This window comes from Pelodiscus sinensis, chromosome 22 (genome assembly GCF_052426305.1).
Source record: "Pelodiscus sinensis isolate ZL-2025 chromosome 22, ASM5242630v1, whole genome shotgun sequence".
Lineage (NCBI taxonomy): Eukaryota > Metazoa > Chordata > Testudines > Trionychidae > Pelodiscus > Pelodiscus sinensis.
In genome coordinates, this window is record NC_143073.1 from 3,503,689 (window position 1) to 3,523,136 (window position 19,448).

Genomic DNA, 19,448 nt, shown 5'->3' on the forward strand with positions numbered 1-19,448 from the left:
GACCTTTAATCATTCTTGTTGCTCTTCTCTGGACCCTCTCCAATTTCTCCTCATCCTTCTTGAAATGCGGTGCAAATGCGGTGCCCAGAACTGGACACAATACTCCAACTGAGGTCTAACTAGTGCAGTGTAGAGCGGAAGAATGACTTCTCGTGTCTTGCTCACAACACACCTGTTAATACATCCCAGAATCATGTTTGCTTTTTTTGCAACAGCATCACACTGCTAACTCATATTCAGCTTGTGGTCCACTATAACCCCTAGATCCCTTTCTGCCATACTCCTTCCTAGACTGTCACTTCCCATTCTGTATGTGTGAAACTGATTGTTCATTCCTAAGTGGAACACTTTGAAAAATTGTATATTTTGACGTAGTAAATATCCTTAAATAAAAATGTCAAGTTATCAAGCAGCATTTTTCTTACTTTGCCTATCTGGACATTTTGAAAACTTGCCAGCTGTCTACACTGGCCACTTGAATTTGCGCAAGAGCACTGAAGTTCTAATGTAAGAAATCAGTCCTTCTTGCACAAATACTTTGACGCTCCCGCTCAGGGATAAGCCCTCTTGCGGGCCAGTGTAGACAGGCACCTTAATTTTTTGCGCAAGAAAGCCTGATGGCTAAAATGGCCATCGGGGCTTTCTTGCGCAAAAGCACGTCTATACTGGGCACGGACGCTTTTGCGCAAAAGCATCCGTGCCAATCTAGATGCTCTTTTGCGGAAATACGTTTTAACGGAAAAACTTTTCCGTTAAAAGTATTTCCGCAAAATCATGCCAGTCTAGACGCAGCCAGAGAGAAGTATCAAGTCTTTGTCATCCTTATCTCTGGGAAAAGGAAAATGCACTTTTTCTCTCTTCTTTCATTAAGAATGACCTAGCCTGATCTCCCTCCTTTTTTTCTTCTTCATTTTCTGTTTTAAACTTTTTAAAAGAAATAGCCCCTGTCCAGAGGACAAGTATGGCCAATTCCACACCCCAAATGACAGTATCTCAGCGGAATGGCACAACCAAAAACAAGGTCTACAAAAGAAACTGTTTTGCAGCATTAACTGTAGAAGTCACTCTTCCTTTAAGACAGACATGGTACACAACTGAAAGCTTATACTGGGATGAGGGAGTTCAGCATCTTTGTACTGAGAGACTGGTGCTTTTAGACCTCCTGTTGCACTGCTGCCTTCCTTAACTACTGTAGTGCAGCCCTGAGCAGAGAACCTTGGTGAAGAGCAAATGTTACTTGCCTGCAGAAGCCGTGCTCTCAGAAGTAGATCTCTTTCTGGAAGGGCTGCAATTTATGCTCTCTGGCTGCCTCTGGGAGGGCTTGTCCTGTGCTGGCAGGGTGCCTGAAAAGGAGAGAAGGGGAAACAAAAGCCCAAGAGAACTTAAATTAACTTAAAACTAGAAATGCCAATGAAACGCATTCCAGATGTCAAATTTTAAAGCAGGATAACAATTTTTACCAGAAATATCACTTGTTTGTATGGATATGCAAGAGGGGAAGGGCAGGGTTTCTCAGGCCCCACAGTTAGAGTTGATCATACTAATAAATACTAGCCTCCTACAAAGAGGGGAATGTTTTACATTTGATCTAACTTTTACTATATGCATTTCATATTAAATACCGACTTTTAAGCTCATGGCCTCCACTTGTACATCAGCAACAGTATACACACTCCCTGCAACATCTCTCTTTGGAGGAAAGTAAACAAGATTAGAAAAATTCTTGCATCTGTGGGCATATACAAGGGTTTGCATTTTTAAAGTATGAGTGAGCTATCATCATCTGCAAAGCACAATGCTTCATATCCACAAGCACAAGAGGAGGCTGAGTATAGGACCACATGGAAATTTGGCATTTAATCTCCACAAAATAATATGAAATAATCATATAAACCATATTACATCTCTAATGTATAGAAATGAGCTGCCTGCATGAAACTGAAATACTTAATATGTGATATCCATGTCTTAGTTGAATATTTGTTTTCTGGGTCTAATGAGGGCCACAGTCAGATGACACTGGATACTCTGCTTTATGCAGCCTGGGAAGCAGACATACCCTGCCAATCAGAGACAGAGCCAGTGTGGTTCCACCTCCAAGAAACTGTCAATTGAGACATTTCCATAGCCCAGGAAAAACTAAGGACTCTGTATCAATAAGGAAAATGAGCCATTAAGACTAAACAGAACAAGTAATTCTGCAGCACAAGGAATTGAATGAATAACAAACAAGTGCCAAATAAAAAGTCAGTATCTTTTCCCACTTAATGGACCATTTAGGGTAGACTGGATCTGTGGACCTCATTATTCTAAGAAAGGAAATATTCAGGTATGACACAGATACATTTTCCTTTTCTTATACTTAATGAGGTCCCCGGATCCATGACGCTGGGATTTTATAGCAGTGTTCACTCATGGAGGGAACTACATAGGAATGTGCAAAGAGGTGAAAGGGAACAACCCTTTCCTAATAGTAACAAGGATCCTACAGCGAAGAGCACTGTCTATTGAAGGCAGTGTCAGATGATGACTGGATGCCCAACTTGTAGAATGTTACAAGTGGCTGGTTTACAGATTTTCATGAGACCCCCATGGTCTTTCTGCCCATGAAGCTGCCTTCACTCTGAGGCAGTGGGCGAGCTCTGACACTTGAAAATGCAATTAGGCTTCTTGACTTACATGCCTCTGAGACACAATGTCTCAACCACCTGGAAGAGAGGATTTTTGAAGCCTTCTTTCCTTCTAAACAGTGGATAATAAAGCATAGAAAAGTGTTCGCCACTCTAAGTTGTGCTTTGTAGTGGATATATACTTTGAGACTTCGGCAGACATCTCTCCAGGCACACTTCTTTGGAGTGTGACAGAACCGGACTGAAAGAAGGAAGAACAATTTCCAGTGCTCTATGGAACTTGGAATGAGACGAAGACAGTCAATTCTGAGTACCACTTTAGCCTTATAGAACAATCAATAAGGAAGTTCCAGGAACAGAGCTCCTTAACGCTAACACCCTGCCAACAGACAACTCTCACGCAACAAAGCCATTTTAATAGTTAAAAAGTAATGACCCCTTCATGAGTGGTTCAAATGGAGGCCCTATAACAACATTCAGAGCCAGGTATGAGCCCATAAAAGAACTTTATGCACATCAGGAGGAAGTGAGGAGATGATGCTGGCCATCTGGGTCTGATAAAAACTCACTCTTTGTTTACTGCAGAGGGGATGCCAGACAAAGCATCAACGTGATCTGTGAGTCTGAACGGCCAGGCCTAACCAGAGTCCATTCTGAAGAGAAGTGAGAATCTGTTGTACTAGTGCAGGTGGGAGAGGATTGAAAGGGGTCACTGCGACCAATGGCTGAAGCTCAGCAAGGCTCTTGAATACACCGAATGAAAAGATTTATTTCTAAAGAAGCTAAAATTGCAATGTTCCCTCTCTGAGTTACCTCTGAATTAAAAGGCTCTATCCAGGTCTCAGACTGGCCCTTGTAGTATCATATCTCTTCTAGACAGAAAGCAGATGAGTGATCTTTGTGCCCTGTGAAGGTGATTAAAGAACCAAGGCCTCCTTGGCCAGAATAGGGATGCCAGAATTACCAGTGCTGCTTCACTCCTGATCTTCTGCAGCCTTCTGATGAAGACAGAAAAAAGGAGGGAAGACAAGTAAGAGTCCCTTTTGGCCCTCTTTGCAACAAAGCCTTTGCTTCCTTGGGTCTGTGATCCCAGCTAGAGTACGTATCCACATGGATGGGTAGATGGGACTAGCCTGCGTAACTGTCTGTCCTGCCATGGCTTCATTGCTACTGCTACTCAAGCTAGCTTTGAGTGGTAGCTACGTGCCTTGCAAGGATACCTCTTGATTTCAATGTAGATATACCCAAAGAGGCAAGATGGCTCTTCAGGACAAGAAGAGTCTTCATGGTAGGTGCCTGTACAGAACTACATGAGTGGGACTCCTAAGAACTATTACAATAAACATAAACAATACAATAATAATATGGAGTCAGTCCAGTCAGCAGTAAAAGGCTAAAGATTTTTTTCTCAAAGTACTCAAGCACGCTCTTTACCATGAATCTTCGTAAATAGTTTCTCAATCACTGTCTTTAGTAAGAAGTTAATTACGAAATTACAGCTGTAAAAAAAGTAAAGTTGCATTAAGAAAGCCAATGATCTAATAAAAAAGTGCCCATATACTTGGTAAGAAGAATACTGCAACTTGCATGTAAAATTGGCTTACAAATGATCTCTTATCAAAAGAAACTTCCTTAAGCAGATGGCAGAAATATATATGGAGGCATGGGCTTCAACCATAGCTGAGAACAGGCTTTTACTCCAATAAAATTCACAATACAGGAATAACTCCATCTACATGTAACTTGCAGATATAGTCAGACACTTCTTAGAAGAATCAAAACAAAACAAAAAAATCCAACTTTTCTGTTAGCTCCCTAGTGCTCTCCAGATAGAACCTAAGAACCTGAATCACATAAATGGTGGCCAAATTCTTTCACTGCAGATGTCAGGTAAGGACAAAAGGGAAATGTCTCAATTAAAGAGGACAAATTGACATCATAAAGTGGCAAATGTAAGTGCCACAGAGAGATAATGGGATATAATCCAACATACAATATGCATTAAATAAGAAATAGTTCTACATAATTAAAAAATACTTCCCCCCACTGTGGACTTTTTTTGCCTGTGTTCTGAGACACTGGCTAGTAAGGGAGATTGGGTCCTCCTCTAGATTGGCCAGCTACTTCTTGCTGATTTGGTTATCAGGGTCACAAAGTTTTGCAAGCTTAGACTTCTCTTCTCTCAATAAGCTGCCACAGCAGGTAAGAAACTTTCATAGATCGGAAATCTTAAAAGACATGGAAATGCACAACCCACTCCATGTGAATACAGTACCACCGGAGACTTGCAAGTCTTCATTTAGGATTCTGCTAATATAACAAGAAAAGTTTGTGTCATGTTTTCATCTTGTAATCACACAAACTGAAGGCTTTGTATATGCCTAGGGAAAACCAGCAAATTTGTATAATTTCTCAGCCAGTTGGTGACTATTGTTCTAGATCTTCTCAGAGAAAGAAACATTTTGTTTTGAGCAGCATCTACGACGATTTAGATAGTCCAATGCCTGGGACAAAAAAAAGAAAAATGTTTGGATGGCCGATAAAGCCCAAGGATTCGAAGAGATGTAAGACACCATGTTCTACTACATATTGGACTGAACTCATGGAACTTCCTCTTCCCAGCTAGTCATCCTCTATAGGCTTACTGGCAAATCTGGGGGTGGGAATGTCTTTGACTTTCCTGCAATAGCCCTTCAAACATAGTAGCATCCACAGACTATATATTTACTGGAGTGTGTGTGTGCGTGTGTGGAAACAAACAGGGAGTGGAGGGGAACTTGGCCAGGAGATCTCCCATGTAGCCGATGAGTATTCTAGTCATTGGGCTAAAGGTTTGAGGAGGCCGGTGGCCACCTTCCTCCTGCTCTCCCTCCCACAGCATGCAAGTGAGTTAGGCAGAAGACTACCTATTTTCTCTCTCTGTGCTTTGCTCTGAGGCTTAGGCATTTGGAAACTTGGCATGGGGCTGCAATAAGCATGCTCAAACACAAGCCCCTAGGGGAATTTTTACTGCTAAAATTTAGACAGTAAGGGATTTTAGGCACTAACAGGGTTCAGGAGCAGCTGAATGGGTTTTTTGTGTGACTTTTGGGGGGCCTGATTCTGAGATTTAGGCACCTACAGTGGGCACCTAAATCCTTTTGTGAATCTACTCCTTGGTAACTGATAATTTTGCTACAAAGACAGTAGACTCTAAAAGTAGGCTTTATCTCAGGGACAGGAACTAGTACCATTAGGTTAGTAAGTGAGAGACAAGTGTCTCAAATGCTGTATAATTTTGCAAGACCTTTGTGAGCAAGGGATGAGAAAGTCTTGATAGAGGGGACAGATTCAAACTCAGAGACTTTTTACTTTCTGAGATCTTCCTTTAGATGCGAATCTCTTGACTTGCCTCTGGAAGTTTTCAACCATGAGAGTAACTAGTAGTATAACACCTGGGATGCTTTCTTGTGAAGAAGTTCCTGGTTTCCTTGGGAGACGCAGGAGGAGACTTCATTATAAGCCAATTTCATTGGGTTGCAGGTGAAGTATCTCCCGATAGCTTACCTTTCTTAAAGAACAGAAAGCTCAACTTTTCTGCTAATTTTCCTCAACAAGTCCACCAAGGCCATAAAGCTTTATATGTTACTGAGTTGCATACCATCTTCATAAGGAAGGAAGATTTTCAAATTGTCTATAGCAGTCTCCTTGTAAAAAGATGCTTGAGGGTTTGCCAGGCAGAGCCACAGTGGTCCAGAACAGCTGAGTCCTGCCTCATGCTGGGTCCCAGACACTGCAGTTTTGCTTTTTAAATGTAGTAAGAGCCACCAGGTATAGTGTAGTGATCTATGGAGTGCTGGGCTCTTTCTGAGCAGACTTAAACAAACGGTCTTTTTGAGGCTCACAGTGAGCAGAGGTAGCAAAATGATCAAAAAACTCCTGTACATCCTTGACTGAATGAGCCAACAATGCATAGTACTCTTTAAGCATCAGACAAAAGGAATGACTACTGCAGACAACTGCAACTATACATAGAAAATTACAGGGTCTAAATTAGCTGTTATTACTAAAGAAATAAATCTTGGATACATTATGGATTGTATTCGGAAAACATCTGCTCAATGTGCAGTGACAGCCAAAAAAGCTAACAATGTTAGGAACCATTAGGAAAGGGATAGAAAGACAGAAAATACCATTATGCCACTATCTACATCTACAACCTCAGCAAATCTTGAAAACAGCATGCAGTACTGGCCACCTCATCTCAAAAAAGATATATAATTAGAAAAGGGCATCATAAAAGATCAGGGGTATGGAATAATGTCCATATAAGGAACAATTAAAAAGATTGGGATTATTCAGCTCAGAAGAGAGACAACTAAGGGGAAGAAGGGATATAACAGAGATCTATGAAATCATAAATGGTGTGCAGAAAGTGAAAAGGGTTACCCCTTCACATAACACAAGAACCAGGGGTCACTCAATGAAATTAACAGGCAGCAGGTTTAAAACAACCAAAAGGAAGAATATCTTCACACAATATACCAGCAACCTGTAGAATCGGTTGCCGGGGGATGTTGTGAAGGCCAAAGGTATAACCGTGTTAAAAAAATAATTAGATACATTCTAAGGCTGTCGATTAATTGCAGTTAACTAATGTGATGACAAAAAATATTAATTGTGATAAAAATAATTGAGGTTAACCACTGTTTTAATTCCACTGTTAAAATAGAATATCAATTGAAATGTATTTAAATATTTTGGATGTTTTTCTATATTTTCAAATATTGATTTCAATTACAATACAAGTTTCAGAGGGGGGTAGCCATGTTAGTCTGTTTCAGCAAAAATAAGGAGGATCCTTATCGCATCTTAAAGTCTAAGGTTTATTTGGACATAAGCTTTCATGGGCTGGAACCCAACTGACAAAGCAGGTTCCAGCCCATTAAAACTTATGCCCAAATAAATGTGTTCGTCTTTTAAGGTGCCACAGGACTCCTTGTAAATACAACAGACTATAAAATAGAGAGTGACCACTTTATATTGTTTTAATTACAAATATTTGCACTATAAAATGATAAACAAAAGAAACAGTATTTTCAATTCACCTCATACAAGTACTGTAGTGCAATTTCTATCATGAAAGTGCAACTTACAAATGTAGATTTTTTTTTACATAACTGCACTCAAAAATAAAGATTTAAAATGTTAGAGCCTGCAAGTATACTCAGATCTATTTCTTGTCCAGGAAATCACGGAGAGAAACATCTCGGGCATCTGACAAAGTGGGTCTTTGCCTACGAAAGCTTATGCTCCAACACTTCAGTTAGTCTATAAGGTGCCACAGGACTCCTCGCCGCTTTTGCAGATTCAGACTAATACGACTACCCCTCCGATACAAGAGAAACAATTTGTTTACATTTATGGGAGATAATTCTGCCTGCTTATTTACAATGTCACCAGAAAGGAGAACAGCCATTCAACATGGCACTTCTGTAGCCAGCATTGCAAGGTATTTATGTGCCAGATACGCTAAAGTATTCATATGTCCCTTCAAGCTTTGGCCACCATTCCAGAGGACATACTTCAATGCTGATGATGTTTGTTAAAAAAAAATAATGCATTATTTAAATGTGATTAAACTCCTTAGGGAAGAACTGTATTTCTCCTGCTCTGTTTTACCCATATGCTGTCTTATATATATGTTATAGCACACTCGGATGATGAGCGTATTGTTCATTTTAAGAAAACTTTCATTGTAGATTAACAAAGTGCAAAGAAAATACCAATGTGAGATTTCTAAAGATAGCTACAGCACTCGCCCAAGGTTTAAGAATCTGACATGCCTTCTGTGGCAAGTCTTTGCCCAGGCCCCTCACCCTGGCCCCAGGAGCAGCCTGAGGCGGGCTGCGGCAGCTGGCGCCCCAGGCGGAACGCGCACTCAGCCCCCCCGCCTACAGGGCCGTCAATGGATTGACGTCATCATCGGGCGCCCTGTTGAAGGCGGCACCATAGGCAACTGCCGAGTCCGCCTATACTCATGGGCCACCCCTGCCTGGCCCCCCTTCTCTGTCCACAAATCAACTAGAGATCTTTTCTGGTACAATCACCTGCCCTGTGCCAATTTCTAACCACCTTCTATTAACAGAGCTGTGTTCACAGCAAACTCAGCAAGCCTCTCCTCCTGGCTCAGAAGCACACACAAGCCACTCTCTGGCTCCTCCCTCTTCACTTCCCCCCCTGGCTGCCTTATCTAGCCCTCTGGGTAATAAGGCCCACAGCTGCTTCCCGTTACACCCTCAGGTATGGGCTTGTTCAGCTAACTTCCATTGCCCTTTTCAGGCAGGCTGTAGTGGCAGAGCTCTGGCTTAGCCAGCAAGACTGTCACACATCCAAAATCTTAGAGAGAGGAGTTAGAATCATACAATACTAGAACTGGAAAGGACCTTGAGAGGTCAACAAGTCCAGTCCCCTGTCTTAACAGCAGGACTAAGCACCATCTTATCCCTGCTAGATGTCTGTCCAACCTGTTCTTAAATATCTTCAATGATGAAGATTCCACAACCTCCCTGGGTAATTTGTTCCAGTGTTTAACTACCGTATTTTCCGGCGTATAGGGTGACTGGCCGTATAAGACGACCCCCTATCTTTTTAATTAAAAGATAGGGTTTCATCTTATACCCCAGCGCCCCTCCGCCTCCTTTGCTCCCGGTGTCCCTGGTCTGCTGGAGATGGTCCCCAGCAGACCAGAGGCACCGGGAGCAAAGCCGCCAGGAGCGCCTGGGCTGACCGCCCCCCGCCGGAGCCCCTCCGCGGCTTTGAAAGCCTCGGGGGAAGCCGGCGGGGGGGCATCCCAGGCGCGCATGGGCTGCCCCCCCGCCGGAGCCCCTCCGCGCCGCCGCGGAGGGACTCTGGAGGGGGGGCAGCCCATGCGCGCCTGGGATGCCCCGCCGCCGGCTTCCCCCGAGGCTTTCAAAGCCGCGGAGGGGCTCCGGCGGCGGGGCATCCGGCGTACAAGACGACCCCCGATTTTTGGGGGATGTTTTTTAACTTCAGAGGTCGTCTTGTACGCCGGAATATACGGTACCCTGACAGTTAGGAAGTTTTTCCTAATGTACAACCTAGACCTCCCTGGCTGCAATTTAAGCCCATTGCTTCTTGTCCTATCACCAGAGGTTAAGGAGAATATTTTTTCTCCCTCTTCCTTGTGACACACTTTTAGACACTTAAAAGCTGCTATGTCCCCTCTCTCAGTCCTTTCTTTTCCAAACCAAACACAGACAGTTATTTCAGTCTTCCCTCATAGGTCATGTTCTCTACACCTTTTATCAATTTTGTTGTTCATCTCTGGACCCTCTCCAATTTCTCCACATCTTTTCTGAAATGTGGTGCCCAGAACACATAATACTCCAACTGAGGCCTAATCAACCCAGAATATAGAAGAATAACTTCTCACGTCTTGCTCACAATACTCCTGTTAACACATCCCAGAATCATATTTGCTTTTTTTGAAATAGCATCACACTATTGACTCATATTTAGCTTGTAGTCCACTATGACCCCTAGATACCTTTCTGCAATACTTCTTCCTAGACAGTCGCTTCCCATTCTATATGTGAACCAGATTGTTCCTTTCTAAGTGGAGTACTTTGCATTTGTCCTTATTAAACTTCATCCTATTTACCTCAGACCATTTCTCCAGTTTGTCTCATCATTGTCATTCTGAATTATAACCTTATCTTACAAAGCATTTGCAATCCCTCCCATCTTGGTATCATCTGCAAACTTATGCCATTATCTAAATCGCTGATGATTTATGGCACATTCTTTCAGAAGTGTTAAAAAAGAGCAACACTCTGATGCAGAGACTACAGAACCAGACCCACTAGAAAGGAAAATCAACTTTCTGCTGGTGGCATCTAACTCAGATGATGAAAATGAACATGCGTTGGTCTGCACTGCTTTGGATCGTTATCCAGCAGAACCTGTCATCAGCACGGACACATATCCTCCAGAATGGTGGGTGAAGCATGAAGAGACACATGAATCTTTAGCACATCTGGCATGTAAATATCTTGCAATGCCAGCTAAAACAGTGCCATGTGAATGACTGTTTTCACTTTCAGGTAACATTGTGAACCAGAAGCAGGCAGCATTATCTCCTGAAAACATAAACCAACTTATTTGTCTGAGCAATTGGCTAAACAAGAAGTAAGACTAAGTGGACTTGTAGGCTCTAAAGTTTAACACTGTTTTATTTTTGGAGGCAGTTATTTTTGTATACAATTATACATTTATAAGTTTAACTTTCACAATAAAGAGACTGCACTACAGTACTTTTCATGGAGGACCTGAAAAATACTATTTTTTTGTTTTTTTTACAGTGCAAATATTTCTAAAACAAATACAAAGTGTACAGCACTCACTATCTTCTCTTGTAATTTAAATTAGTATATTTAAAACTGCAGAAAACATCTGAAAATATTTAAGCAAATGATTAACAGTGTGATTAACTGGACTATTAATTTTTTATTCTTTTGATGACCCTAATAAATTTATGGAGGATAGGTCCATCTATGGCTATTCATCAAGATGCAACTCCATGCTTCAGCTGTCCCTAAATCTTTGACTGCCACAAGCTAGGACTGGACAACAGAGGACAGATCACTTGGTAATTGCCCTATTCTGTTCATTTCCTCAAAGCTGCTGGCACTGGCCACTGTTAGAAGACAGGACACTGGGCTAGATGGACCTCTCGCCTGACCCAGTATGGCCATTCTCATGTTCAGAACCATGTGGTAGAACATTCATCAAAGAAATCTGGAGTGTTGTCTATGCTTCCAGGCTGTTTGTAACTATGATTTTTGTAACATGTGCGGATAGTCATTATGTCCCTTATTCTAGACGGTTCACTACCTTTGTAAACCAAATGCATCTTTGCATTGCTGACCTGAGTGACCTGGGTCTGCAGTTAGACAGTGTTATGCTTTCAGTGGGTTCCCCAAGCTGGAGCCTTTGTGTCAGTCTGCGAAGTCCCGAAACCCAATTAATACTGAGAAGTCCCTCGGCCTGACGTCTCATCACCCTTGTTGAACCTGAGATCTGTTCTTTGCCTGTCACTAAGAGCTTGAATCTGAAAAGGAAGGATTAGAGAGTTTCTCTTCTGCAGCGTTTCAGATATAGGCATGAGTAACAGATGGGTTCTACTATGGTGGGAGCATGGGAGAAGAGGACTTGCATTCTGGGCACATGGTACCCTTTCTAGGACAGATTAGTGTGGAGTCCAGAAGAGGGCACCAACAGTCTTCCTAATTCTCCATCAGCTCTGGAGGGCTGATCTGGAGATTGAGGAAGACAGGCTGATCCATTACATGTTGATGTCTGGGAATGCAGAACAATTGCTCACTCAGACTTCTTGCTCTCAGTATGTGGCACAGGGTGGTCCTTGCATCTCCAGCTGCCCAGTGTTCCTCCCCCAAATGCTCAAATTACTCACACCCCTCAGAAAAATGCTGAAAAAGCATTCTGAGCTTCCTTCAGTCTGGATGGGCACATGTTCCAGCACAATATTCTCTCAATGTTTGTGTGTGTCACCTCAACAGAGGACTATAAATAATGATACTGAATGCAAAACACACCAGGATGGACGGGTGAAAAAAAAAGTGGAATCACAGAAAGTTGCAGTTAAAGAGGCTTTCAATGGGTGTTTGAAAAGCAGGATTATGCTGATCTGAATATACTTGATCTCATTTTATTGCAGGTTGGCATGATTTCCTGTTTAGATGGAAGCTATTCAAGGGAATAAGCAGTGCAGCGTGTGTGTTTTATACATCAGACTATACATCAAGCTTCAAACACAGCTAGGCCTGACAGAAAAAGCAGATTCTCTTTTAGCTGAGTAGCTACTGAAAGTACTTTTGGATACAGTTTGTTTTCTAGGAACAGATTAATTACAAAGGTGGCGTAATGGCATTAAGATATGTTTAACAAACTACAAAGACCGTGAAAAAGTTTATTTTTAACAAAGGGAGTCTTCCAAGCATCATTATGCCTTAAAATAATATCCAGAAAAAAGTTACATTCAGAACTTTAAACAAGAGGAGCAACAGAATAGCTGCAACCAGACTATTCAATTTAGGAAACTACCAAATCAAAAGCTTCAGAGGGTGGCTAAGTTAGTCTGTAACAGGAAAAACTTAAAAACAACAAATAGTCTAGTAGCACCTTAAAGACTTACAAAGCATGTAGATGGTATCATGAGCTTTTGTGAGCACAACCCACTTCTTCATTTGTGTTGTGCCCACAAAAGCTCATGATACCATTGAGGTGCTTTGTTAGTCTTTAAGGTGCTACTAGACTATTTGTTTAACAAATTAAATGCACAGTAGGGATGTAAAATCCTGTTTAATTGGTTAACCAGTTAAATATATTGTTTAACTAGATAAATGATTAAAGTGGGGAACCAGACGGGGAGTTACTCCAGCCCGGCTCGAGCATCCCCATTGCCTGCTGCTGGGCTGGAGTGTCCTTTCCCCACCACAGGCAGGGGCTGCACAGTCCATGCTGGAGCAGCCCCTGCCAGTGAGGTGCCTGGGCCCATCAAGGACAGAGGCTGCTCCAACCAGGACGCTGGAGTAACCTTGGCCTGCAACAGGCCTAAGCACCCCACAGGCAGGGGCTGCTCCAGCATCCCAGCTGGTGTAGCCACTGCCTGCAGGGCACTGAAGCCTGAGGCAGACAGGCTATTCCAGCCCCCAACCACTAACCTTAACTGGTAAGACTCGCCCGTTAAGGGTGAGGTTACTGGTTAACCATTCACATCCCTAATGCACAGCTGGATGTCACTTGTGAACACCACAAATTCTTAAGGAATTATGGAGGCCGCTGGGAGAAACTGTGCTCAAGAGAAGGTGCTAGGCATGAAGAAACCCCGTTAGACCCGTATTCATAGTCTTCCTTAGTATTTCAGGCCGGAGTTCTAAGGAGAAATATATTCTTCTGGATCCTCAAGTTTCAGTGAGGTATCAGGTAGACAACAGATGGGCTGTTAGCTCTTCTCTGATGCAAAGTAACCTACAGAGACTTTCTACAAGGAACACTAGAAGACTATGTACATTTTGCTGGAAGTTAACCCAAAGCACAATCATTTAGTTTACTTGCATAACTTTATCGCAATGCATTCCCAGCTGTTAGGAACTGATGCACAAGTGGTATCACTGAGGGAATGTTTATGGATTCACGTGCTGAATGATTCTGCTAACCACAGAAAGAACGCAGCATACAACAAAAAGATTTAACTTTTGAAAACTTCTTTGTATCGTTTGTGAAATCCTGATATCTCCTGGTTTACTAGTTGTCCAAGAATGCAAGCATCTGTGATGCCACTGATAGTAGATAGCCTTAAAAAAAACCAAATAGTCTTGTAGCACTTTAAAGACTAACAAAACATGTAGATCAGTAGTCCCCAACCATTTGAAGCTGCCAGGCGCCAGGGGGCATGGCCGTTCGCCTGCCAGGCGCCAGAGGGCAGGGACACTTGCGCACCCGGGGGCAGGGCCACGCTTACGCCACACCTCCATGAGCCACATGCCTGGGGTCAGCAACCCTATGTGCAGCGTGGCCACGGGTGGTGCCTCCCATTTGCAGCAAGTCTGGGGCCAGCGTCCTGCAGAGCCACGTGCCCAAAGCTGGCACCCCCCCATAGCTGCGTGCCCGGGGGCGGGGATGCCAATTTGCTGTGCTCCCGGGGCGGCCAATTTGCCTTGCGCCCGAGGCTGGCGCTCCCCCATAGCCGCGCACCCAGGGCGCGGGTAGCCAATTTGCTGCGCGGGCAGCCACTTCGCCGTGCGCCCAGGGCCGGCACCCCCCATAGCCACACGCCTGGGGCGCGGGCAGCCAATTCACCACACTCCCAGAGCCAGCACCCCCCATGCGCCTGGGGTCGGCTCCGGCACCGCGCATGCACCATGCTCCCGGGGCGGGGCCAGCCCCGAGCACTTGGCGGGAGCACACAAATGCCCCCGCGGGTGCCATGGTGCCCATGGGAACCGTGTTGGGGACCACTGATGTAGATGGTATCATGAGCTTTTGTGGGCACAGCCTACTTCTTTAGATGACTGGAGTGTTGAACATTCCGGTTGGTCATCTGAAGAAGTGGGCTGTGCCCACGAAAGCTCATGATACCATCTACATGTTTTGTTAGTCTTTAAAGAGCTACCAGACTATTTGTTGTTTTTTAAGTTTATCCTGTACAGACTAACTCTGCTACCCCTCTGAAGTAAGTATCCTTTAAGGCCTACAGTATCACTTACATCTCAGAATGATGAAAACACCTGTTAATAGCTTCAAATGCTAGACACAAGCATTTGTGTCCAGTCGGAAGATCACCATGTGGAGTAGATAGTTTAAAATACAATATAGCGGTGGGCTCTCAATGACCATTTACAACAATTTTAAAAGGCATTCCTTGCTATTACTCTCACTTGCTACCAGTCATTTTAACTGCTCTGATTCAATCTTCTCTTCACTGTGGCACTTAATTTAGATCTGCTTTAATAAAATGAGCTTATTTTACAGTCCCACAGGTTTTCCCTTCCATCCACCTTATTGTCTCTAAAGTGTATATAAATCTGAGCTTTTTATGAATATTTGGAGTTTCAGAATCATACTAGTGAAATGGTAATAAAAGTAAACACACACATGAAACGACCACTGACTGTTTCATAAAACTCTGATCATGGAGCTTGTTCCTAGATGCAGTTCTTCTGGCCTTTGCTCTCGGGAACCACAGATATGCAGCACTAGAAGCTTCTTGTGAATGAGCTGGATGCTAGGCTAAAAGCTGGTTCAACAATAAAAACAGCTGGTTCCAATTGTGGGAAATACACTTACTGAAAGCAATACATTTCATTTGACTCACCAATTAAATGCACTACAAGAGGGAGAATGATTCAGAGCCTGCACCAGCAGGTTTTAACCTAAAATGTCTCTGCTTTTCCTCTAATTAGGCTGTTTCTCATAAAACCCAAGTCAGATCATTCACCATAATGGAATTCCTCAAGAAATTCCCAGAACTGCATTAAGTACCACAACTAGTTTTCTACTCCTCACATTTAAACTTAACCCCTTGATGACTTAGCATTTTGGAGCTTTCTTCATAAATTGAAGGAAGTATTAACCTTATATAGCTCTTATGTTAACTAAAATATTTTTAATAACCTGAAATATAGAGCTAGGAAAGTCACAATTATTATAATTGCACATAAATACCCTACCAACCATCATGGTATCTGGCATTTTATATGGGTTAAATTGGATCACTGGGTCATAACAGCAAGTAGTGCTTCAAACAACTAATACATTTTACTTGAATACACTTTTTAAACAAACACAGAGACGAACAGTTAATCTTAATCTAATTTCTGCAAGATGGTAGTTCACTGAGCAATAAAATATCTCCTATAATTGGCATTAAACAGCCAGAGTCATGTTTGTTGTCCTTTCTTTAACAATTATCTTCCATTAGGGTTGTTAAGGGTGAGGGTTACTGGTTAAGGTTAACTGGTGGGGGCTGGAAGAGCCCTCGTGCATGGTGGGTACAGGGAGCACCGTGGGCAAGCGTGCTCCAGCCCAGCCAGAGCAATCCTTGTCTGCAGCAGGCCCAGGGCCCTCCCCCATTTAAATATTAACCGATTAAATGTAAACATTAAGAGGTTAACTAATTCAATAGGATTTTACATCCCTACTTTCCATGATTTAAGAACTAATAATTGAACACATCTAAGCAATAAGCTTTGACTTTTGCTAGTTTATTTGCTATCTTTTCAGTTTTTGAAATTACCACAATTTTGTTCCTTGCTAAAGGCAGAAAAGGAAGCACCTCTATACCTACATTTGGTAGCTAAATTATGTACATAATTCCATATAAAAATACTAAATTAAAGACTGTTAAGGCTGAATAGCTCAATATTCAAAAGACGGGCATCAATAATATTAAAGTTGTCTGTGCAACCTTAGTTCTGCCCCCCATGTATATGTATTATAATGTGGTCTTTTATTACAAGAATCACATATTACCTTTGCAATGTAGTATACATGTAAGGAAGCAGGACTCCTGAAATGTACTCTCCCACTAACTGGACAGAATTGCAGATTATTGCCAAAAATCATTTTTTATCCTAACATTCCAAGTCTCTCAGAGCAGCTTTAAACTGCCATTATTTTAAAAATTTCAACCTGCCAATCAAATGCCTTAGTTTTTTTCCCTTCCAAATATGGAATCTCCCTTCCATTTCTGAAGCCCAAGCTGGACACTATTCAGTCCTGAAGTTACAATGGGTAGAAGAGCTAGAAATGAGATCTTTGTATCACTGGAAAGTGAAGATTTTCAGCTTTCCATTGGGGGGCACAGCACTTTTATAAGCCCTAGAAGGGCAAGATATACCAGAGTTTGAAGTTATGAGTCAGAGTTGGGAAGTGAGGAGTGGCTCAGGACAGGAAGATGGGGGTGCAGGAGTCAGGGCCAGGGTGGGGTATTCATGGCAGGAAGTAGGGTGGCAGGACTCAGGGTAGGGAGTTGGGAAGTGCGAGAGGTCTTTGGATAGTGGGGTCGCCTGCCAGCTGGGACACCAGGAAGGCTGGCCAGCAGGAGGAGAGAGGGGATTGGACAGCCCTGTCCCCCAGGAACTGCAATCTGGAGGGCTGGGCAGTGCAGCCCCTGACTCCTGGGAGGAGTGGCTAGGGCAGCACAACCCCGGTACCTTGGGAGGAGTGCACTCCCGGCCCTGAGTCTTGTACCTCCCACCCTCTGTCCTGAGGCCCCACGACACCTCCTAGCCTCCTGCCCTCACCCCCGGGGCTCCCATAAAGACCTAGGCAACACCAGGTGGGTGGGTGTAAAAAAGTAAGTAAAACATAGTTTTACTTCCAGGAAGACCTACAGCATTTTACTCATGATAAATAAGCAACTCTTTTACAGGAGGAATAAAATAAACAGTCTCATTGACAATTTAAAAAAAACCTTCATCTCACTATCCCAACGCGTTGTATATATACTTGTGTAGTAAAAATTTAACTAATTCGGATTAATCACTTGTCTACTTCTTTACATGCAAATGCATTTCTTTACATGACAGACAACTTTCTATTACTGCAATACACAAGAAGTCTAATTTGCCACTCCCTGCCCTTAGGTAACATTTCAGGCTGACTATGCCACTTGACTTTAATGATAATCTCCAGGACTCCTTCAAGAGGGGAATCTCTTTCAATACGTCAGTTCGTAATTATGCTGCAAGGATCCTACTTACACTGTTCATAATGGCCTTTGCTGCTACTTGTAAGGCTGTAATGTTCATTTGATTTTCAGGAAGGTGATTAGTGATGGTTGTAGCTTTAAGTGGATCCTGGAAAGACCAATCAAATGGATCCGTTGTTTAATTAATTTTCAATTTTTATCTTAGACACAGAAAGTTTTGAACACACTGGAGCCATTGGCAGCTTGTGACATTGACAAGCAACTTCAAAATAATGCCTGTTTGAGCACAGTTCTATGTTAGAAAACTTGAAAGTTTGCTCTACCTAATATAACTGTCTCTGCTTTCTACCCCAGCACCTGAAGAGGAGACATCTTGTTTTTGTGTTTCTAGGTTCCCCCCCACAGATTAATAAGGAGTTGAGGTTGAGGCTACCTTCTTTACAAGTTATGATGTGGTCAAGCGCACACACACACACACACACACACACACACACACACACACACACACACACACACACACACACACGGGATGTAAAATCCCATTTCATTGGTTAACGGGTTAAACATATTGTTTAACTAGTTAACCGATTAAAGGGGGATGTGGGTGGGTGGACTACTCCAGCATGGCTGGTGCAGCTCCTCACCTGCCCACTGCTGGACTGCACCAGCTTCTGCGCCACTGGCATGGGCCGCACTGGTTGCTCCAGTCCCTTCTGGTTAACTGGCTAAACATTCACAACCCTAATACAGACCACTGCTTTGCTATCAAATATGGCACATCCAATCTGTTTATGTAGATGTTTTTACATCAGGAATCACTTTACTTACATCAATTCACCAACCTATTAAAATTATTTAAGGGGGTCAACAAATTGGTGGAATTTCAAAAAGTCTCTGAACAGGTCCTACACCAAAGCCTCTTAAACAAAGTAAGGAGTTATGGGGTGGGGGGAAAGATCTCATGAATCAGTAACTGGTTAAAAGACAGGAAACAAAGATTGAAAATAAACTGGTCAGTTCTCCACAGTGAAAACAAAGGTTGAGAAATAGCTAAATTCCCCAAGATTCTGTCCTACTTATGCGACTCATATTTAAGGATGTCAACGTGTAGATGACTACATGAGTCGTCGATAAGGCCGGGCTTATCATTTAACCTTGTCAAATGCAATCCCCCGCCCTGCTGCCTCTGTATTAGAAGCAGCAAGGGGTGGTGGGAACTAGTGCCCATTAGGGGCTGGCTTAGAAACCAGCTCCCCACAAGCATCAGATCTGCCTGTTTCCACGCCCCCCGCACTGCTGTCTCTGATAGAGGGGCAGCAGCGTGGAGGGTCAGGGGGTAGACAGGAGCCAATTCATGTGTGGATCTGCCTTTTGTGCATACCAGCTCCACAGACCCACCTGCCCTTCCTCTCCCTGCCTCCTACAGAGACAGTGAGGGGGAAGAGGCAGGAGCTGGTGCTGGGGGAAGCAGCTTAAAAGCTGGTTCCCCACAGCACCAGTTCTGCAGTGCCACCTACCCCTCTCCCCCCCACGTTGTTGCCTCTATCAGAGGCAGCAGTGTGGGATGTGTGAGAGCAAGGAAG

The 19,448-nt window shown here is 43.2% G+C and overlaps 1 protein-coding gene across 2 annotated transcripts in view; it reads right to left on the minus strand.

The window, feature by feature from the left end:
* The window catches only part of ASH1L (ASH1 like histone lysine methyltransferase), a 158,773-nt gene that overhangs the window by 74,743 nt on the left and 64,582 nt on the right, over nt 1-19,448 (minus strand). For both annotated transcript variants that reach the window (XM_075907956.2, XM_075907958.2), the window contains one exon: nt 1,242-1,343. In XM_075907956.2, coding sequence (XP_075764071.2) covers nt 1,242-1,343 — 102 coding nt within the window. The remainder of the gene's footprint in view (nt 1-1,241; nt 1,344-19,448) is intronic.